This window comes from Erythranthe guttata, chromosome 9 (genome assembly GCF_056151865.1).
Source record: "Erythranthe guttata isolate IM_541 chromosome 9, IM_541, whole genome shotgun sequence".
In the NCBI taxonomy this organism is placed as follows: domain Eukaryota; kingdom Viridiplantae; phylum Streptophyta; class Magnoliopsida; order Lamiales; family Phrymaceae; genus Erythranthe; species Erythranthe guttata.
Window position 1 is genome coordinate 15,430,848 of NC_142541.1, and position 21,509 is coordinate 15,452,356.

General features: G+C 34.5%; 4 protein-coding genes and 2 non-coding genes across 6 annotated transcripts; 4 read left to right on the plus strand and 2 right to left on the minus strand.

Annotated features, from left to right (window-relative positions):
• Positions 1–311: 311 nt before the first annotated feature.
• DTA4 (downstream target of AGL15-4) lies at positions 312–3,250 on the plus strand. Its single transcript, XM_013000802.2, has 3 exons — positions 312–937; positions 1,774–2,134; positions 2,988–3,250. Exons 1-3 carry the CDS (start codon positions 402–404, stop codon positions 3,213–3,215), a joined length of 1,125 nt encoding a protein of 374 aa, XP_012856256.2. The 5' UTR covers positions 312–401; the 3' UTR covers positions 3,216–3,250.
• A 2,155-nt stretch (positions 3,251–5,405) lies between these two features.
• LOC105975777 (protein SAWADEE HOMEODOMAIN HOMOLOG 1) lies at positions 5,406–7,910 on the plus strand. The gene is made up of 9 exons (XM_013001006.2): positions 5,406–5,615; positions 5,915–6,000; positions 6,134–6,179; positions 6,286–6,397; positions 6,803–6,884; positions 6,984–7,035; positions 7,173–7,316; positions 7,433–7,552; positions 7,653–7,910. The coding sequence occupies exons 1-9, from the start codon at positions 5,553–5,555 to the stop codon at positions 7,767–7,769; spliced, it is 822 nt and encodes a 273-aa protein (XP_012856460.2). The 5' UTR covers positions 5,406–5,552; the 3' UTR covers positions 7,770–7,910.
• Positions 7,911–8,054: 144 nt separating this feature from the next.
• On the minus strand, positions 8,055–13,318 carry LOC105975776 (casein kinase 1-like protein HD16). The gene is made up of 17 exons (XM_013001005.2): positions 12,804–13,318; positions 12,199–12,623; positions 11,673–11,804; positions 11,507–11,580; positions 11,355–11,424; positions 11,193–11,248; positions 11,020–11,091; positions 10,612–10,706; positions 10,460–10,526; positions 10,236–10,365; positions 9,864–10,082; positions 9,620–9,762; positions 9,232–9,406; positions 9,047–9,137; positions 8,803–8,960; positions 8,503–8,691; positions 8,055–8,417 (listed from the first exon to the last, which is right to left on the minus strand). Exons 2-17 carry the CDS (start codon positions 12,598–12,600, stop codon positions 8,358–8,360), a joined length of 2,133 nt encoding a protein of 710 aa, XP_012856459.2. The 5' UTR covers positions 12,601–12,623; positions 12,804–13,318; the 3' UTR covers positions 8,055–8,357.
• Positions 13,319–14,315: 997 nt separating this feature from the next.
• Positions 14,316–14,388, plus strand: TRNAK-CUU (transfer RNA lysine (anticodon CUU)). Its single transcript has one exon. It is a non-coding gene; the product is annotated as a tRNA-Lys (tRNA).
• Positions 14,389–14,823: 435 nt separating this feature from the next.
• Positions 14,824–14,896, plus strand: TRNAK-CUU (transfer RNA lysine (anticodon CUU)). Its single transcript has one exon. It is a non-coding gene; the product is annotated as a tRNA-Lys (tRNA).
• Positions 14,897–19,491: 4,595 nt separating this feature from the next.
• On the minus strand, positions 19,492–20,626 carry LOC105975571 (uncharacterized). The gene has a single exon (XM_013000772.2). It carries the CDS (start codon positions 20,524–20,526, stop codon positions 19,927–19,929), a length of 600 nt encoding a protein of 199 aa, XP_012856226.2. The 5' UTR covers positions 20,527–20,626; the 3' UTR covers positions 19,492–19,926.
• Positions 20,627–21,509: the final 883 nt, after the last annotated feature.

The window sequence follows — 21,509 nt, forward strand, 5'->3', positions numbered from 1 at the left end:
AGTAGATTTGAAAGAATGTGTGTGTGTGTGTTTGTGTGTTCATCGTTTTTCGGTGTCGGAAATCGGAATCTAAGCTGTGGGGGCTATGAACAGAGGTTATATATGTCAGCTGGCAAATTTGTACTGTAAATTTCAATTAATTACTTGAAAGGAACGAAGAAATAATTAGCATCACAACTTTGAATATCTGTAAAGCAAAAGATTTAATCAAAAAAGCATACCAAAATTTAATTAAAAGAAATTAAAAGAAATAAAAAGAAAAACATTTCCATCATTGCTGCCTCCTCATCTCTTTTTCTCTCCTCTTTCTTATACCCAGAGAGAGAGACGAGAGAGAGAGAGAGAGAGAGAGAATTTTTTGATTGAAAAAATCACACACACTACACGCACCAGGAGGTTTAATGACGATGACGCCAGAAGCGTTTCCGGTGATGCACGCGGTCGATTTCCGAGCACCGCCGCCGTCGCCGGTGGGGCCAGGAAGGCGGTCGTCGTTCGCGAACGACGACGTTCTGACTGAATATCTCCAGCTGTCGCTGAAAGTCCCTGACCTAATTCTTCCAGACAGAGCTTTTCCGAGGCAAAATTCAGCCCAAACCCCACCGATAATCGATCTCCGGTACTTGGATTCGCCGGAGAAGTACTCCGGCGAGGAAATCCCTGAACTGATCGCGCAGGTGGGGTGCTTCGAAGTGACTAACCATGGGATCTCCCGAGATCTGATCAAATTGGTTTTGTTTCTCGCCTCCGGAATATTTGAAATTACGCCGGAGAAGAAGAAAACGGTGGCGAGATCGCCGGAGAGGCGATATGGATTCGAGGAGATTCATGGAGAGGATGAGATTAGGGATCGAAGCGAAGAGCTTTTGTGGTGTGGAGAAGAAGCCATGAGGCTAGAAATGGAGGGAATTTGGCCTTTGCGTTATTCAAATTTCAGGTAATTCATAAATTCCAATTTTAGGAATAATCTAATTTTCGATCCAAAAAAATTGGAAATACGAAAAAATCGGAATTTTGAAAATTGAATGAAAAAAATTGTTCCAAACTCGGAATTTTTTTTTTCTTTTTCGAATTGGTATCGACTTAAATGATAAATTCTAAATTTTCGTTCGCTTTTATGGAAACTACATAATAATATTGATATCATCGGTGTAGTATTTAGGGTACAAATGGAATTTATGAAATTATTTTCAAAATTTGAAATTGAATTGTAAAATCTTAATCCCATGTATATATATTCCAATTCGAATCCCAAATATTTCCCAAAAAAAAAATCTGAAATCTGAATTTTCTAGATTCAAAATGAAAAAGGAGAAATTGTTTCAAGATTGAAATTAAGGGTAAATTACGGCCAACCCCGGAGGTAATGTCAAATTACAAAAACCTCCCTTATGTTCGGGTAATTACAACGACCCCTCAACTATGAATTTTCTTAACATGTTCACCCTTACAGTGTTAAATTTAGTGGAATCTTCTAAATTACGTAGAATATTTTCCAACTTGTATGTATCAGATTGTGGTGCATCAGAAACAGTATTTTTGCACAAAACGAGTACATACTAGAGATTCACCGAATTTAGAAGATTATATTGAATTTAACATCATAAGGGTGGACGTGTAAGAAGATTCATAATTGAGGGTGGTAGTTGTAATTTTTCAAACAAGAAGGGGGGTTTCGTAATTCAACATTATGTCGGGGTGGCCGTAATTTACCCTTGAAATCAATATATAGTTAAGAATGCAATCAATGAAAATTGTATCTTATGCTTGCAGCCAAGAAATGGAAAAGCTACAAGCACAAATTGAACAAGTAGCCACAAAAATATTGCTATTTCTGCAGCGGCACACTTCGAAAAAACTGCGCCCTGAAAACGGTTCGCCGGAGGAGCAAGAACTCGCCGGAAAAGTATGCCGGGTGCAGAAACACTGCCGGAGAACAGACGGAGAGCAGTCGGAAAATTCGCTGAGATACGACGTCATCAGAATGCTGATAAGGGGAACCGAATTCCCGCATGCATTGTGTTTGCATTTGTGCAGTGGGAAAACTGATTTCCATGTTTACTCCAAAAAAGGTTGGCTCTCATTTTGCCCTAATCAAGATTCAATTGTCATCACAATTGGAGACAATTTACAGGTAATTTAATTTATTATTGTGTTTTATTTGTGTGTTACTCTAAATGTTAAATAAAACTCTTAATATTAACAAATAGATGATTTTTTTATTAATATTAAATAATTTTGGACCCAAAAAAATGTAAAATAAAATAATTAAATGGAATAAGAAGAAGAAGAAGAAAAAACACTATAAAAGAAAAGGGAAAGGGTTGTTGTGGCCATGAAAAGATAAAGCATGGAAGAGGCATCATCATCATATGAAAAGAAACCACAAAAATTAAATTAAATTAGAAGTAATTAAATTAATAGAATAGTCATAATTGTGTTTATCGGGTAATTAAATGGTACACCTAGTTATTTACATTAGGTGGATTTGAACAATAGAGTTAAATATAATTACACACATATGTCATATGTGTATGTGTGTAATGATGACATCTCCAAGAGTGGAACTAATATAATCATGCTTTTCTAATTTGTCTAATTAATATTAATAATCAAATTTGTCAACTTCCTTTATTTCCAACATTAACTAATTATGATTCAAGGCAAAAATAAAAAAAATAAAAAAAATGGTGCCACTTCCTTAAGGTAATGTTAAATTATGAAAAATCCATTTTTTTTAGTCATTACAACTACTACCCTCTAATATGTAACTTTTTACCAAAAAAAAACCTCGTTTAGCATGTAAATTCGACACCATAACAATGGACGTCTAAGACAATAGATAGTTGAAGGATGGTTGTAATTACTTAAATATGAAGAATTTTTTTTCCGTAATTTCACCTTACCTTAGAGCGACCGTAATTCACCCTAAAAAATAATTATAACCCTAATCTTTTGATTGCGTTATTAACTTATTTTCCATGCAGGCCTGGAGTGGTGGACAATATAAACATGTAATAGGAAGACCAATCTTCAAAGGTGAAGATGACACGTGTATTTCAATGGGTTTCCTATTTTCACCTCCAATTTATGTCGCAAAATCAATTCAAATTGAAGAGGTTGTCACTATTTCAGTGGGCCAGCAAATCATATTTTCTGTATTTATAATTTTGGTTTACCAATTCTTGGTTTATTTTTACCATATTTTTGTATAAAATATGAGCATAATTAAAATTTTCATTTCATTTCATTGGGTGGGCCATATTTTAATTTTATTGGGCTAATAGCTGTTACAGCCTCCTTTTCAAACTTGGGCCCAAATCATAATTTCGGTCAACATTTATTGCGAGTTTGTGGGACCGTTTGTGAGTACCGAGTAATTTCTTATTTATTCAAGGGTATTTATAATTAATTAATTATCCCTGAGCTAAGATCAAATTAAAAAAAAAAGGGTCTTAGGATATAGGTCCCTCGTGACAAAACTTATTTGAACTAAATGACAAGTCTAACTAAACATTTGCTTCACATCCTTTATAAAATTCATTCCAAAAATGCCCTCCACTCACAAATTCGAAATATTCATTAAGTAAATTCCAAATTGCATTTATCATTTTATTTATCGTGCATTTAATATTTTCATATTTTCATCTAATATTTTTTTTCTTCAGAATATTCGTTTGTTTTCATTTTTCTCGTTATTCATTTTAGCATTTTATACACTATTATAAAAATTTCTTTATTTTTTCCTTCTTTTTTTCTACATAATATTCAGAATTACAAAAAAAAAATATACTATTTTTTTATTTTTTTTAATTTCAATTTACATATTTTTTTTTAATTTTTCTGTAGTAGACTATGGTATACTACGACGTACTGTAGTATACTATAGTGTAGTTGTGTACTATGGTATACTACGGTGTAGTATAGTATACTACAATGTACTATGTTTTACTACCAAACCCTAGCCACGAAAAACTCCTAGCCGTCGCAAACCCTAGCAGCCGCCGCCAACCCTAACAACCCACGCTCGCAGCCGTCGCGGCTATAATCATCTACCAACTTGGGAAAACCTAGATCTGACATTTGAACAACCCAAATCAAGCAAAATCTTTCAAAACACAAGGAAATTAGATCCAATTAATTAGTCAAAAAATACTTTCCATAATATTTATCACAGCCCTGCCCTCACAACCGCCACCACACCTTCCACCCGCCGCCGCCGACCCCCACCCACCGCCACCGCCTTCACCGGCGGCCACCGACGGGCGCCGCCTCAACTCGCCGATGTGCCTTCACCGGCCGCCGTTGCCTCCACCTGCCATTGCCGCCTCCACCAAACCCTCTTGATCCATCGCCGGAATTTGTAGATCTGTTGTTTTCCGCCACCATAGTCCACCGATCATAGCCGCCGTCACCAGCCCAACCATTATTGAGGAGCGAGATCGATGTTGGGAGATAGAGATTGAGAGAGGGAAAAAAACGAAAGGGAGAAAACGAGATGGAGAGAACGAGAGAAGAGAGAAAAGAAAATAAGAGAAAATAAATCTGATAAGTTGGAGAAACGTGAATATAGATATTATATTTAGGGTATAAGGGCAAACTAGGAATTAAAAAAATTAAAGGATGTGGCTCATATATTATTTGAAAATAGAGATTTAATTAAAAAATTAAATTTAAGGTTGTCATTTAGTTCAAATTAGGTTTGATTTGAGGGGCTCTTAGCATATTAGTATTTAAGGTAATTATAATTATTTCATTAATGATGAATCTTCTTACACATCTATCTTGATGGTTTCAAAAAATGAGAGGTTCTTTCGTAATTTGGTTTTATCACAAAAATGGCTAGTTAACAATAAAACAAAAATAAATAAATAAATAAAAATAGAATTGTTTACAAACTTTACAATTACACCCCTAAGGGTATCTTGGTCATTAAAAATAGATATTTCGTGAAATCTATTTGATTCTGTTAATTAACTCAGTGAGGGTAAATTAATACTCACTAGATGAAGAATACCTTAGAGTGATACTGATAATTATTCAAACAATGAGGCTCTTTTTTATTTCTTCAAAAAGGGTAGAAATGTTTTTTTTTCGTAATTAGGTCTTACTTTAGGGGTGCTCTTGTAATTTTTTTTTTTTTTTTGAGTAAATTCAAGTCCATTACAAGGGGAAATAGGGGAGGGGGGACTCGAACCCTAGACCTTTACCCTATTGGTAAAGGCTAGGTACCAACTCTCCTAATGAGGGTTGGTGGGTGCTCTTGTAATTTGCCCATTGTATATAAACTATATTTATCCAAATATAAAAGAGGAAAATAGTGAATAAAAGAAAAAAAAAAAAAAAAAAAAAAAAAGTCAAGGTGGCAATATATTAGTATATTACGTGGCAATTAACGTAATTGCACGAATCTCACTGCAGAGAACATCTCCCTTTTGCCCCCAAAACATTTCTCTAATAAGAAAGAAAGAACAGAAAACCCCTGTGAAAGAAATCCCAGTCCCTGTGCGTGTGTGTGTGTGTGTGTGTGTGTGAGAGAGAGAGAGAGAGAGATGGATGATGGGTTTGAAGCCATGGAAGTGGCAGAAGATTTACCTGAGTTTACATTAACAGAGGTAATTTATATGTTCTTCCCTTTTACCTCTAACAAATGTGAAATTTCCAATCGGTGTTTCCGATTATGTAAATAGTTGCTGCTAAACGACGTCGTTTCAAATGTTTATACCATTTCCGACAATCCCTTCTCAATTCACCTTTTTAGTGATTGATTACACAAAGTTTCTCTGTGTATTGGTAGTTGTTATGTCCACCATTGTGTTGGGTTTTAAAATTAGAGAACTAAATTGTCATATAAAACATTAATTTAAAAAAAAAAATTGATTTAGGGATGCTGTCATTTTTATATCTTAAACAGATTCTGGAAATGGAGCGCTTATTTAAACAAATGAGAGATAAACCGATTAGTCGGGACTTCTGCGAACAGCTTTCCGCGAAGTTTAGGTAAGCTCGATTTTTTATAATATCTTGTTCTAGTGATGGATTTATCCATTAATTCCGGACTGATTAATATGTGCTTTTGCTAGAACTTGGCTGGATTCTAACTTATTTCGTCGTCTGTGCTTTTAATACACAGCTGTTCGGCTCACCGTTTCGAAAAATCTCCTATAAAATGGGAGCAGGTGAATTTTTCCGGATTTTCTTAGTTACTCTTTTTCAGTGGAAAATGTGTTTTTTTATAAATTAATAATATATCTACATGTCCCGTTTATATTTCTTGTTTTGTAGGTGCAAAGTTGGTTTCAAGATAAACAAAAAAATTCGGGAGCTATAGTTATCCCATCTCCTCACAAAGGAATTATCGTCTCAAAGGCTGCAGTACTTAAAAAACGAGATAAAGGTTGCTCTTCGTTTCCTATATATATAAAATTGCAAAAATCGGCTCTTACAAATTCCTAATTCCGTTTATTTGTTTCACATGAATCATTAAAAAATTGCTATTCAGTTTCCCGTTGATTAACGGTTTCTTTTGAAGTATTAAGTCGGCACAAGTACATTTACTCTGCTTTTTAATACGGAGCAATTGCATTTCGCAAATCTCGCCTTTCTGAGACGCTAAATCTCGGTTTCCTGATATGGTTTTCGTTGCTCGACTTTAATTTTTGCAATTTTTTTTTCAAGATTGCATCTGTCTATACTAATAGAATGAAAATCCAAAATTGGTCGTTCATAATATACTAATATCCATTTGCTATTGCCCTAAGTTCATACTTTACGAGCTTATAAATATTCGAATTCATTCCAGTATCAACAATTTCTGCTAGCCAAGCAGCTGCCGAGCTCCCAAACTTGCTTTTCGAAGCTAGATCGGCAAAGGATTATGCTTGGTAAACATTTATCTTTACATTTATATATAAATATATGTACGATTTAATTATATGATTATTTAGAGTGTGACGCTATAGCTTTATTTTCTTGCTTCTTAGGTTTGACGTCGGTTCTTTCCTGACCTACAGAGTCATCAGCTCAGGAGAGCTGGTAAGAACCTTCGGGTATATCGCTTATATATATATATATATAAGTCTTAAATTGGCATATTAAAGTTGTCATATGCACAAAATTGAGTTGCTACTTGTTAGTATATTGAAATAATTTCTGTAAAATAAAAATAACAGCTGGTTCGTGTGAGATTTGCTGGATTCGGTAAAGAGGAAGATGAATGGGTCAACGTAGAGAGGGCTGTACGTGAGCGCTCACTCCCTCTGGAACCTTCCGAATGCGACAAAGTCCATGTTGGAGATCTTGTTCTTTGCTTCAGAGTACGTAAACCTTTTTTTTTTCTTTGCTGTATTAAATTATTGTGTTTTGGTCTCGAGACAAATATACTCGTTTAAGGAAATTGAATAAATAAATATCTCGAACGACGGATTTGCAGGAAGCTGAAGATCACGCTCTTTACTGCGATGCACATGTTGTGGAAATCAAGAGGTTGTTGCACGATAGTAGTAGATGCACGTGTCTCTTTGTTGTTCGTTATGACCATGACAATGTTGAGGTTCGTTACTTTTTTCCTTGATCGAAATTATTTGCAACTAACTAAGTCGAAATTAATGTATTTATGTCACTAATCGATCTTCGTTTTATCTCGACTGCAGGGGAAGGTCCCGTTACACAAATTGTGTTGCAGGACAGCTAAATCAGTATCCAAAGGAAATGAATTCAAGATTCTCGATGTATCAACGGAGTTTATGAATTTCAAATATAATGTGTGAAATGACCTTATATTCGCCAGTTTCGACTATCACTTATATTAATGTATTTCGAAGGAAAAACAAGAATTGATGTACTACTTCAAACATAAAATTCCAATTTTGCTGCAATTTTTGTGGGTAAATGGACAAGTTCTTTTTTTTTCGGCATGTCTCGTTTCACTTAATCTTATTCCTGTTATTTGTTTTTGTGATCGGGGTTACCCGCTTGTAGACATTTCCGATTTTTCATTTGATTAATATAATTTTTATTTATTAAAAAAAAAAGATAGCAAATTTCAAAAACAATTAGAGACATGAACAATAATCATAATTACCAAGAATATCAGAATTGGAGGTGAACTAATAATAAACCACACAAAAGTATCAAGAATTCTATCCAAATGCCCAAACTGGGCACTATAAAAACTAATAAAAAGTCTCTAAACGAGTAAAAAAAACACATTTTATGGCGATAATAAAAACGCATACACACCCCTTATGCATTTTATACTGCAAGACCTTGACTGAAACGTTACCCTATTTACTCATACTACAGCTAAGCTTGCTGATGCTTCTAAATTTCTCGAAACCTGGAAAATTTTCCAGACACTAAGAAACTGTACGACCATAGCAAACCGACGCAAGATAAAGATTCTTCGCCCATTTTTCCTGTAACAAACAAACAGACAAACCCTTGTTTATATCAAATACTGCAAAAACAACAAATAAATAAATAAATGGCAAGTAAAATAACCTTGACGTGTGTACTAGGAAAGGCAGATGTACGAAGAGTCTCCTGTGTTTCATCAACTGGTTTTCTTTTCGGTACACTCAATACAAGAGCTGCCTGGTCAGGAGTTGCTGCAGTACAAGTTATACGGAATCCATGATCCCAGCGCCGATGGATGCCCTCACTTGGATACAGAAAATCGAGTTCCACAACCTAAAAAAATTACAACATACAATATTTAGGCGATAAAATCAGACTGAAAATTCAATTTCACTACGATGAATAATCTACAAAAAGAACCATCGAGTGTGAGAAAAAAAAAACCTGGTCCGAGAATGGAGCACCACGAGACATAACAACTGCCCATCTTGCCCCTGATGTGGCCATGGAAGTAACATAGAAACCTTCCCTCCACTTTTTGTTTATCCACTTGAACGGAAATGAATCACTAACTTTATACGACTGCTGCAAGTACTGTGTGCCTGCATTCAGTATAACAATTTCTGGGTTTAATAAATATATCGTGTACAAAAAAAGACGGAGCATCAAGGTTGAACTCAGACTTTACCTTTCGACATTACTACTAAGGAACTGCCATTGCTTGCCCCTGCAACTGCACTGATGTAAAAATTCTTTTCCCATTGTTCCATTATCCATTCCTATTAGCAGTCAAAAATCAGGATTAAACAGTAATAATCATAATAATAATAACAATGAACCCCCTCAATTTCAACTAAATATATATGTATATACCTTGTGAAGAAAGAAAGGTGATAGCTCATAAACTTGTTCAGTGAAGCCCGTGCCAGCATCCATTATTAGTGCCCACAGATTTTGACAACAAGATACGCAACTGATGTATAACCCATCTTCTGTTCCCTTATCAATGTGCTGGGCAAGCCTCGCATCCATTACATTATAGTGATACCTTCAATATAAACCCAAGGGAATCGTAAATTCAAGATTATGATGGAGCAATGAAACGATTTCAGTTCCCAAATATAAATAGTATGTAAAAAAAGTTCATGTGTTTTTGTGAAAAACAGGATAATACAAGTCATGATGCAGGGCTACATCTTTAAATCATAAGGAAGAGAAATTTCTCTTGTGTGACAAACAGAAACCAAGTGCAAGACTATACCTTTGTTTCATGGGTTTACGAGCATTATAAATGCTGATCCATTGTGTGGCAGGCATCCCCATACGAACTTTCTTTTTAGGTTGTTCTTCTTCCTCATCTTCAAAACTCAAACGTCCTCTCTTGTGACCAACCTGATAGATAAGCTTCATTTCCAAAACAAAAAATTTGATAAGCAACAAAACTATCTGCTATGAAAAGTTTCACTAGCAACAACGAGACAAAAAAATAAAAGTTTCATAAGCACCTTCTGTGCACCATCAGTGTTGATAGGTCTAATCTCTGGATTCGGTCCGACTATCCCATCAAAGAGGGAGATACATTTAGCATAATTAGGTTCCTCGTCGAACTTCAAATTTACCACATATTCCACGAATGACTTAAATGGTTGTGGACAGAAGCAGCAAAGCGCCTCTGGTGATGTTGCCATTTTCTTCTTGCAAACAAGAAATCCTTTATTCTCACCCTATTGGAAAAAGCAGAACCATATCAAGGACATATAGAAAAGGAATGTGAATCGAGGAATAACACAGACAAATATTGACATGAAGCACACCGTTAATGGCACATACAAATGATATAGTATAATTAATAATTGTTTCTTTTACGAAAGACAAACCTGGTATCCTTGCCAAGGCAGACGTCCACGCAAAAGGAAAACGAGTGTGTAAGCAAGAGATTCCAAATCATCTCTCCTAGTACCAGTTCTACCTAAATGCGCATGAACACTGGCGTACCGAACAGTTCCCCTGAAATCCACATTAAAACTCATCAGATCACTATGGAAATAATAAATTTTGAAATGCTCTTTAAAAGGAACTGAATATACAAGTGTGCTCTTACCTGAAAACATCTGGTCGTTGATCATAATCAACGTGCTGTCCAGAAGTGACATCTCTCCATCTTGTAGCTGATTGAGGAAGTTGTTTTTGAGTTAAAATATATCAGATTGCAGGAAAATCAACTGATAAAGAACTATGTAAGAAATGTAGTACCTAAACCAAGATCAACCAGGTATAGCTTTTTCTCGTCGGGGGTTCCAGGTGAACCGAGCAAGAAATTCTCAGGCTTCACATCCCCGTGGACATACCTGTCATTTTTGGGATATTAGCCAGGCAATCATAGATTCGTAACACATTATTTGAATATCCAAAATAAAGGCGCATCAAGTGAAGCTACAAAAAGATATCTCAGACTAAATACTGAGGTGTTCACTGACTAAAAGCTCTTACTTAACAAATGTAAATGAAACAACTTAGCAGTTATGTCAATTGTAAAAAAATGTAGCACTGTTAAATTGCTGATATACTTTACGAGCAAAGAAACCAAAATCAATTTATTTTGAAGTGCTTAAACATGGAAACATAATTAAAACACTTCTGCATATAGTCATGATATCTCACCCTCTTGCGTGTAGTTTCTCCAATATGGAAATTGATTCAATAGCGATGCAAGCCACCATTTCAACAGACATCCTGAATGTTTCACGATATAAGAGTTTAATAAGACCAGGAGAAAAGATTAACTTAATTATATGATACACAAATTAAAGAAACGTATATATTGTTACACTCACGTGTGGGCATTATTATTCCAAACATCCCACAAGCTTGGTCCGAGCATATCCATGACCTGTGAAATTTAAGTGTCAGTTTTATAACTTGATCTCATAAAATATAAACCTATAAGCAAGAGCAAAAAACGAAAAAGGAACTAAGAGATGCAGTAACTGACATACCATAACATAATAATCGCCCTGTCGGCCTTTGTAGTGAACACGTGGTACACCATGGCTTCCTCCAAGAGTACTGAACATATTACAATTTACAAATTATTAAAGAACACTCATCACTTACCTAATTAACAGAAGAAAATGTTCAAATCGCTTACTTGTAAATTTGCCATTCATTAGGTGGACCGTAATTACATCCTTTACTATTACGATGTTCAAATTTGATGGCCACCTGTTAAGATCAAGCACAAGTGCGTCAATTTGGTGAAAGAGATTAGTGATATATTATGAATTTAACACAAATAAGTAAACCTAGCGACATACTTCAATGGCTCCAGGACCTGTCCTTTCATTAGCGCTAGCACCAGTGATACGACGACCAACATACACTTGTCCAAAACCACCCTTGCCAAGTTTCTTTTCAACTCTGTACAATGGAGAACCATTAACTTGCACCTGTAATAGTGAAACCATGAAAGTGGATTAACTTCACAATGACTATCCATAAGTAAAACCGCTTCTCGATGATGCACAAGACAGTTTCACATATTCTGCCGGAATTGAAGGTTTTATATAAACATACAATAAATTAGATCCCTTTATCTTCTTCATAAAAATCACGCACATTAATTATTTACATTATATCCTTTTTTTAAATTTCACAACACAAGCTTCAAATTTTCAGTTCCATATCACAATCTCGTCTCAAAATTAGATAACATGCATCGCAACAAAAATTTTGTCGCTCTATTCTCCCCGATAAAAGACAAACAATAAAACCAATAAAAAAAAACCTAAAAGATGAAATAAAATAAAAAAGTTTCAAAAAGCATATTTAAAAGGTTATCACCTTCTCGGGGAGAGGCGCAGCCGCTAAGTCATCATCGCCGCCGTTAGCCTTGTCGGGGCTTTTCCCACCACTCTCATTATCATCCATCTCTTTCTCTCCGACCTCTTCTTTCTTTTCCTCTAAAACTCGCTTCTTTTCAATCACCTTAACTTCAGGCGCTGCTGCCACTGCCGCTGCAGCAACTACACGTTCACCAACTGGGACAGCAACTCCCGCCGCCGCCGCTCTTCTCCTCCTCGTTCGAGTAGCGATTGCCGCGTTTTCCTCAACAGCCTGATTATTATTATTGATATTATTTTCCTGATTTGGATTATTGTTGGTGTTATTACCGTCGTTGTTTTTCAGTTTCTGCTGCTGCTTCCCTCCCCTGCCTCTGCGCACTCCGCCACGCAGTACCGGCATCGTTCATCCTCCAATTCTCATCCCTGATTTCCCAAAAAAAAAAATCAAAATCAACCCCAAACAGAAAAGAAAAAATGCAATCTTCTGATTCTATTGGGTGTACGGAGGAGTGAATTACACAATCCGTTCAACAAATAATAAGATTAAAGCGATTCAAAAAAATTAAAAAAAAAATCACAAACAGAATGGATGAAAACACGTACCAAGAATTGGAATTGAATGGAAGAATCAGAGAGATGATTGCTGCAATGTACTGATGAAACAGAGCTAACAAGTGCTGAATCGTTAGGGTTTTGAGCGAGACGGAGAAAAAAAAATTAGGGATCTGTGAGAAAGAATTGAAACTCAGAACAACAACAGCCGAACGGGAGTCGATTCTGCTTTCTGAGAAAGGGGGGCGCGTCTCAGTTACGTGTATGTGTATCTATAATTCTATATATATATTGTTTACGACCGTCGATTTGACGGAAAGAACGGTGTGGATTTAACGGAGGCGTTTATATTGAAGGAAAATATGGGGGATAATTAAATGACTAAAAAGGGCTTGGTTTTTCTATGTTATGGCTTATTTGACACGAAACGGAGGGGCAACGAGGGAGAGTGATGAACGGGGGTTACTTTTGGGAACTGGTCAATCTAGACCGTTGGTCTGTCAGTGACGTGGTCAATCATTGATCCACGTGGATATACTGCCCAATCAGGAATATTGTAACCGCTCAATCTTTTTTCTTTTTTTTCTTTTTTCATTATTAATTTCCTTTACTTTTCAAAAAAAAAAAAAAATGGTTCTAGAACTTAGATAATTTTTAAACTTGGTCGAAGAAATCTTTCCATACCTCGTCTATAAATTTGGACGAAGTAAATTGCGGATGGATACATCTCAAGTGATTCTGACGTCAAATTGTACATTGCACAGACTCGGTGATTCGTCGTCTGTGAATTTGGTTTCAAAATTTCATTCTCAGAGTGATTACTCCATACCTAATATAATTTGGCTGCAAACTCTCGGTTTTGTTCCACTATTTTATGACACGTAAGAAGATTTTTTTTTTCTTGGGTACTTGGGTGAATTATGTTTACATTAGAGGTGAGTAGGTTAACGCTTGAGCCAGAGGACCAATCGAACTTGTTAAAACCATTAAAACTCAACCTCCGATTATCATACTAGTAGGTATAACGACTTTGTACTGAAGAATGGTTCAAAATAGATTCTATTTTCAGAATTCGTTAGCCCAATTAAGTAAAATAATGACATACCCAATTGGTTGGATCATAGTCGATGATTTACTTCACGTGCAACATCTTTAGTGCGACACGTGTAATTATATATTAAATATTAATCATTTATTCCTATTTACATCTTAGGAATATTAAGTATGCATGTTTTGTAGGTGATACGAATATGAGCTCTTCGTTAAGTCAACATGAAGCTCCTACCGGTAACCTCCACGTTTTTTTTTTTTGTGAATTCTCCAGCTCGATTCTCAAGCTACACATTTCAAGTCATTCGGTATCAAATATATTAATACCCAAATCTCCTATTATTCTATTGGAAGATGTCTTTTACCTCAGGGCCATGCAGAATAAAAAAGTATAAGGAGCATTAATTTTGGTTTTAATTGTTATTATTTACTGTTTTATAAGTGGCTTTATTTGATATTAACAATTTATATGTATTCTATACTTGTACTTATAATAAAAACAACACACACAAAGCCCGTCTAGCTCAGTTGGTAGAGCGCAAGGCTCTTAACCTTGTGGTCGTGGGTTCGAGCCCCACGGTGGGCGATTATATTAATTTTTTTTAATTTTAATTTTGCCCCATGTTTAATTTAAATGGACTGCTATAATAGGGTTTCGGCCCGTATTTTTCTTTAAACGGACCTTATCAAAGGGTCAATTTTCTCACGGTGGGCGATTATATAAAATTACTTTTTTCTATTTTGGCTCATGGTTAATTTAAATGGGCTGCTATAAGAGGGTTTCGGCCCATATGTTTACTTAAACGGGCCTTATCAGAGGGTCAATTTATCCCACGGTGGGCGATTATATAAAATTATTATTTTTATTTTGGCTCATGTTTAATTTAAATGGGCTGCTATAAGAGGGTTTCGGCCCATATTTTTATTTAAATGGGCCTTATCAGAGGGTCAATTATTGTAAGCCCCTATATACCAGGTGTTACAAAACTTTAAATGTTTGTTGATAAAGTCAAACGTAGTAGCCCGTCTAGCTCAGTTGGTAGAGCGCAAGGCTCTTAACCTTGTGGTCGTGGGTTCGAGCCCCACGGTGGGCGCTCAGATATGGATTTTAATTTTTGTGATTAATTAATGTTCTATACTAATTTTTATGGGCCTACTGAAAATTGAGCCAGCCGGTTAAATGCTTTACCTTAACCCAAGTATAAAAATTCTCTTGCATCCATTTTTTTTTTGAAGTAATAGGGGTTTATAAAAAATAGTTATATTTTTTTAATTAGTAATCTAATCTTGTAGTTACAAAAAAATAATTATTTTATAAACTAAATAATAGGAGTGTATAGTATGTTTGATTGACAAGATTAGTACTTACTTAAAAGGTTAAAAGGTTGGACCTGACGACTAAATATTATTGATGTAGTTTAAATGGCTTAATCACGAATTAAAGAAGTTGAACGACCCTGAAGTGAGAAAAACCAAGATAAAAAGTCCACCCGCTCCGAGAATCCTGCAAAAAGGAGTGTAGGGGGAGGGTTTCTCGGCGTTAGCACTCCGACGGTTAAGTCAGTCAGAATCGTGGATAAACAATTTAAGTGTATCTAGATAAACTCCAAAATTGTATTTATACATGTCGTAGAGATAGGATGGTGGGTCCTCCGTTCTGTCTCTGCTCAGATCACACGTGGAAGTGGTGTGACTGCTATGAGTTGTGCTTGTCTGAGGGCGATCTGTCTTGCTCATTGTAAAGTGGGTCGGTTTAATTGAAAGAGAGCCCGTTCCTTCATCTGTATCGTGTTACAAGCTTTTCGCCTTTATTCCTAACATTAGGATGAATGTGTAGTCACATCCGACGTCTATATCTACCTTACGTGGAGCTAGTAGCAAGCCAAACTCTATGGAATGTTGGTGGGTAGGGTGAAATCGAACCTGAATTGCCTATGGACTTTGTGTCATATTCTTCATATTTTAATTGTTGTGCAATTGAGCACAATTACCATTTCGTTAATTTAGTATTCTTGTCTAAACGTCTAGTTTACTTTTACTTTTGTGAAGAAATTAAATTTATATTTTTATTGAAATGAAAGAAAGACAAACATTAATTTAACTAAAGTGCATCACTAATTAATAATTTATGACCCATTAAATATGATTCCAAAAGTGAAGTTGCTCATGAGTTATATTAGATACAACAAGTGGGATTGTGGGACTTAGTTGTCATTATATATATAATACACTACACACATCCCTTTATCAGCCTTTAAAGCAAAATTAGACAAGTGTATTATAAATTGATTAATGATTAATGATTATATTATCCAAAGTTTAAAGATTTGCACAGAGGATCGGATATTTATTAATCAGATGTACAACTGCTGTACTGATAAGAAGGAATCAATATGTGAATCTTTGTTATGAGCAAGCTTTAACATTAATAACTCAATATAATTCTTTTTTTAATTTAATTATGAAAAGGTGACGAGTAATTATTGGAGTGATAAAATTATTGTTTTATTATCCAAAATTATAAATATTAAAACAAAAAGAAAATAAAAAGAAAGAATTGTCTACAACATTTTCACTCTGAATATACCTGCCACGTGTCATGAATATCAAAGTTGATAGTCTACAATAAAAAATGTATCTGAATATTCAATAGTTCAAAGGAACTAAATCATGAATCATGGGAGCTAATTAAGCTTTTAGAATATTTTAAGTCACTTTAATTAAAATAATAATTTTTTTAATTATAATAAATAAATAAAGGTTTTGATCTGCGAATTAATAATGAGCACTAACTCCCACCCATTATTTTTTACTTCGGAAGTCATTTTCTGGGCTTTGCTTTAATTTTGCATAATTTGGTTTAAAGTCGTTTAATTTTAATTTTAATATGTTATTGAGGATAACTAATTAGTGGTTACTTACCAAAATTTGCAGGCCATTATGCATACACCTAAAATTAATTGGATGGATCGGAAATTAATCGGTCGGTCGAAGTAGAAAACCGCGTCGTCGAACTTCCCTAGATCGATATCTCATACCAACATTTTTTAGATCACTTGTTGCGATTTATATCTCGTTTTACGTACTTTTAATCGACTAATTCTCCCAAAATATTAGTAAAATTGTGACTTTAATTTCGGTTTTCGGGTTTTCAGGTTTCGAATTTCGGGTTGAATTAGCATAATAATTTCGTGCAAAATTCAGATTTAAGAGCACAAAAAACTCAAAAACTTTAATTAGTGATGTGCATGGGGTCCTTGATAGCAATTTAAAGCATATGAATGAAAGCAATTTAGCTTTTAGCAAATTGATTAATTAAAGTTGTAGCTTTATTAGATTGCAGTTGCACCTATTATATTATTGCATGCCACCTTCAAAAGTTTCACCAAAATAAAGCCTTTTTTGTTTTTCAAGAACAGTACGTGGATGCAATAATACCTACACAGGAGACACTATATATATTTAGATATATTTATTTAATTTAATATTTATATATTGTGGACTCAATGGATTTGAAGCATAGTTTCTTTTAATTTATGGACCCCATTTTTTTGAAATTTTGAAACGGGGACATGGAGAAACGTATAAATATTAAAAATATCGGGGTATATCTGTAATTTTAAAAAAATACCGTGAATTTATACACTTATCATCAATTATATATTTGTATATACAAATTATATATAATTTACATTTTCAATCCGTGTTATCATTCCACAAATTTTATATGAGACGTATAAATTAATTTCGGTATGGAATTAGCATCCAAAACATATTAAACCACCACTAGAAGTGAGAAAGAGACATAAAATTTAAGATTTTTTCAAGTGAAGGCTAATTCTAGGTCTTTATTTAAAGTGAGTTTTGGATTTTTTGGGACGGAAACACGTTTTTATTTTTTCATTATTAACAGATACACCCCCAAAACTTTTACATATTTACGAAAATTACCCCAAATGTTTCCGACACGTGTCATGAAGTTTCAGTTTCGGAAACTTGGAAACTGGTATATATCGAAGTTATTTTTAGATGATGGTTCCTTTTGTCAAAAAAAAAAAATAATAATAATAATAATTGGGACAAAATTAGAGATAATTAGAAGTAATACATGATCCAAAATTATTGAAGTACATGATTGAAATTATCCACAGGCACCCAACTTTTTAATTTCTACGTGGCTCATTATTATTAGCTCCAACAATTGTAACTGCTATCTTCAAATTGAAATATTGCTCATCAACTTTAGGACCATGTATATATATATATATATATATATATATATATATATATATATATATATATATATATATATATATATATATATATATATATATATATATATATAAAAGATTAATAGTGGCTAAGGCTAACAAAAGGTTGAATAAAGACAAATGTTAATCAGTTTTACAAGCATTGCATTAGTATCTTAGTTGACAAGATTTATGTTGCAATCAAGAAATTACTATATATATATCAAGTTATTTGAGAAAAATGTATACATCTATTTATATATAATATAAAAAAAAAAAAAAAAAAAAAGTTGCTTTCTCAAAAGCAGCAACCATAATGGAAGAGAGAAACTAAGCCAATTTTCAGAGAGAGAGGAATGGCTCCAAAGAATGGGAAAGGCAAAAAAAAAAAAAAAAAAAAAAAAAGGTGACAAGTATTGAAATATTTTTCTAAATTTTCACATTTTCACCTAACAAATTTACCTAATGTTTAGGCTTTTTATTTCTTCATTTCTTTACGTAGAGAAGTTAAAAACTTTTGAAAAAGTGCTTAACATCATAAATCTCAAATGTTAATTAATTTGGATTTAAAAGATTTCAAGTGTGTTTAATTAGAATATAAGAAACAAATGATATAATTATTATAAGAGGTCCCTTCAAATGAAACTATATATACATTAATTATAAATAATTAGAAACTATATATATATATATATTAATAAATAAATAATAACTTTAAAGAAAGGTAAAAGGGGCCGGGTTGCATGAGATGCACTTTAAATTACGACCATAATATAATGGAATCTGGACAGGTCAATCACTGCCTTCCCTTGGTCCTATTAATCCTCCCACTACTTCTAAAGCACATCTTTTCTCACCCAGAAATATATTTATTTTGTACATATTTATTTATTTTAATTTTCATCCACCCACAAATATATTAACTAGTAAGTGTGACAAGTAATTGAAATTATTTAGTTCTGATATAAATTATTTTTAGGGAAATTACGGTAAACCCCGTGAGGTAATGTCAAATTACGAAAAAATCTCTATTGTTTATGTAATTACAAATTACAATCACCCTCTTCAACCATAAATCTTCTTACACATCCACCTTTACGGTGTAATCGTATTCAAAATCTGAATTAATCCACGCGGATAATGTATTTTTTTTTTCTATTATCATATTCGTATTTTTTTAATTATTGTTTTAACTAGGTTTGCAAATCGGCAAGTAAAATCCTGACCCATCTCGATATTTTTACTTTTATTTCTTTATCACTATTTTTAAATTTGTTCCTCCTATTTTCCTTTATATCATATATATTAAATATAATAACATGTTTCTCAATATAATTGTATTGTCATGTATTTAAATAATTAATCTTTTCGAATTTTGAAATGCTATTTCGTGCATCACACAGATACAAATACTAATATTTATTAAAAAAAGAAAAAAGAAAAACTCAAGGGATTTCTTTACATATATATTTTTTTTCAATTATGCATGCATGCGTAGCAGTATATGAGAAAATTATACAGTAATATTCATCGTACGTAAAATATATTTTATCCAACACCTAATCAATCCGACAAAGGGATTATTTCACATGGAATTATTACAACAGTGATTAATTAAAGTGATAGCTACAGCAGTTATAATCCTTAATTACAGCCTTCATTGATCTCTTCTTTTTCTTCAATTCATTCAGTGCAGATTTTGACCGGAAGTACGTAGTAGGCTCTCGCAATTTCTTTCCTTATTTCACTTAAGACCCCAAAACTCTTCATAATTGCATTCCCACCCCACCATGCACGAAACAATATTTTTTTTCGCACAGCAACGTCCGAATTAATTAATTAATAATCAAAACCCCAAAACAGTAAAATTAAAATCAAGAATTATTATAACCCAGATAAGCCATGGAATTCTGCTTCTTCAAATCATTATAAAACCTAATTATAAACTCCTCCGCCGCCTCATCCACGTGGGGGTTACTGTTTTCCAATTCAATCGGAAACGGAGAGTCTGTGATTCTCAGCTGCCGCACCACCGGGCTCGGCCCGAACCCAGGTAGGGCCGGCGACGACGCCGCGCTGTGGAAGATCTGGAGGGCTGCCGCCACCATCTCGGCGTCGATGGACGGCGGCGGTGGTGGGGCGGCGGCGGTGGAGTGCTTGCGCTTGTTGAGGAGGAGGTGGAAGGGGCCGAGGCGGAAGGTGGTGGTGGTGGGGTGGGCGGGGGTGTTGCTGCAGCTGAACTCGTACTCGTCGAGCCGCGGGTCTGGAGTGTTTTGGGAGCGGCGGGCGACGGCGGAGGCGTGGTGGAGGATGAGGTTGTTGAGGGCGGATTTTCCGGCGATCTTGCCGCGCTTGATCATTGAGTTGAGATCGGAGAAGAGTTTGCCCTTTGAGATTCCTTTTCTCAACATGAAGTAAAGAACTCGAACAATGCTCCAGAATTTCTTTGCTATTATCGGCAAATTCTGCTCCATTTCTGGGATTTATTTTTAGTGTTAATTAATTAATATGAATCTAGAGAGAGAGAGAGAGTCTAGAGAGAGAAGAAGAATGTTTCATGTGAATCGAGTTTAGGCAGATGAATTTGGTATTTAAAGGCGTGGAGAAATGAAAAGAGGGGCACGATTGAGTTGGTGCTTCAACTAAAGTGACCTTAAGTTGCACGGAACGTTCAATTTTTTTGGGTAAATTACATCTAGACCACTGAGGTATGCTAAAATAACTTTAAGGCCCATATAGTATCGGTAATTACAATCACCTCCCTAAAATGTTGTTAAAAACTCTAACGGAATAATGCATTGGATAAGTTATTCCGTTAGGGTTTTAATGGACTATTAGTTTCAAGCCGTGCATGTGGAGACAACATAGAATTAATAAGGAACATGGCAATCCTAACAGTTGATCTTAAATCCTTATTATTTTATATAAAATTTTATAAATTTTCGTTTCTGGTAGCACTAATGGCTCCGCATGAAACAAATGTAATGCATATCGGTCCCCAAAAACATGAAATCTTGGCTCTGGTAATTGTTTCAGTGGTGTGGCTGTAACTACCAATACTACAGTCTACAGTGACCTTAAAGTTATTTTAGCAAACCTCAGGGGTGTAGGTGTAATTTAAACCCGTGCTAGCTAAACCTAACTATTGATACCTTATAATAACGAACTGACCCAACGACGACTGATCTAGAATTAAATTAGCAAATCTCAGGGGTGTAGGTGTAATTTACCCTTTTTTATATTTTTTGGTATTATCGAATTTTTTTTTTTGAAAAATACTAATTTGTTTTTAGTTCTTGAGGTACTAATGCAACAATGCTAATTAATACTGTTCGTTAAATCAAGTAATTTAATTCTAGATCAGTCCTTGTTGGGTCAGTTTGTTAATATAAGGTATCAATAGTTAGGTTTATAAGCTAGCTCGGGTTTGAGCTGGATCAGAAAAAAATAAGAAAAT

Coding starts and splice junctions, on each gene's coding strand:
- LOC105975776 (XM_013001005.2), bottom strand. CDS start 12,600: ATGCCGGTACTGCGTGGCGGAGTGCGCAGAGGCAGGGGAGGGAAGCAG. Junction 11,805..12,198: donor CTGCGCCTCTCCCCGAGAAG/GTGATAACCTTT, acceptor TCACTATTACAG/GTGCAAGTTAATGGTTCTCC. Junction 10,527..10,611: donor CCTGGTTGATCTTGGTTTAG/GTACTACATTTC, acceptor TTCCTCAATCAG/CTACAAGATGGAGAGATGTC.
- DTA4 (XM_013000802.2), top strand. CDS start 402: ATGACGATGACGCCAGAAGCGTTTCCGGTGATGCACGCGGTCGATTTC. Junction 938..1,773: donor TTGCGTTATTCAAATTTCAG/GTAATTCATAAA, acceptor TTATGCTTGCAG/CCAAGAAATGGAAAAGCTAC. Junction 2,135..2,987: donor CAATTGGAGACAATTTACAG/GTAATTTAATTT, acceptor TTTTCCATGCAG/GCCTGGAGTGGTGGACAATA.
- LOC105975571 (XM_013000772.2), bottom strand. CDS start 20,526: ATGGAGCAGAATTTGCCGATAATAGCAAAGAAATTCTGGAGCATTGTT.
- LOC105975777 (XM_013001006.2), top strand. CDS start 5,553: ATGGATGATGGGTTTGAAGCCATGGAAGTGGCAGAAGATTTACCTGAG. Junction 7,317..7,432: donor ATCTTGTTCTTTGCTTCAGA/GTACGTAAACCT, acceptor ACGGATTTGCAG/GAAGCTGAAGATCACGCTCT. Junction 7,553..7,652: donor ATGACCATGACAATGTTGAG/GTTCGTTACTTT, acceptor TCTCGACTGCAG/GGGAAGGTCCCGTTACACAA.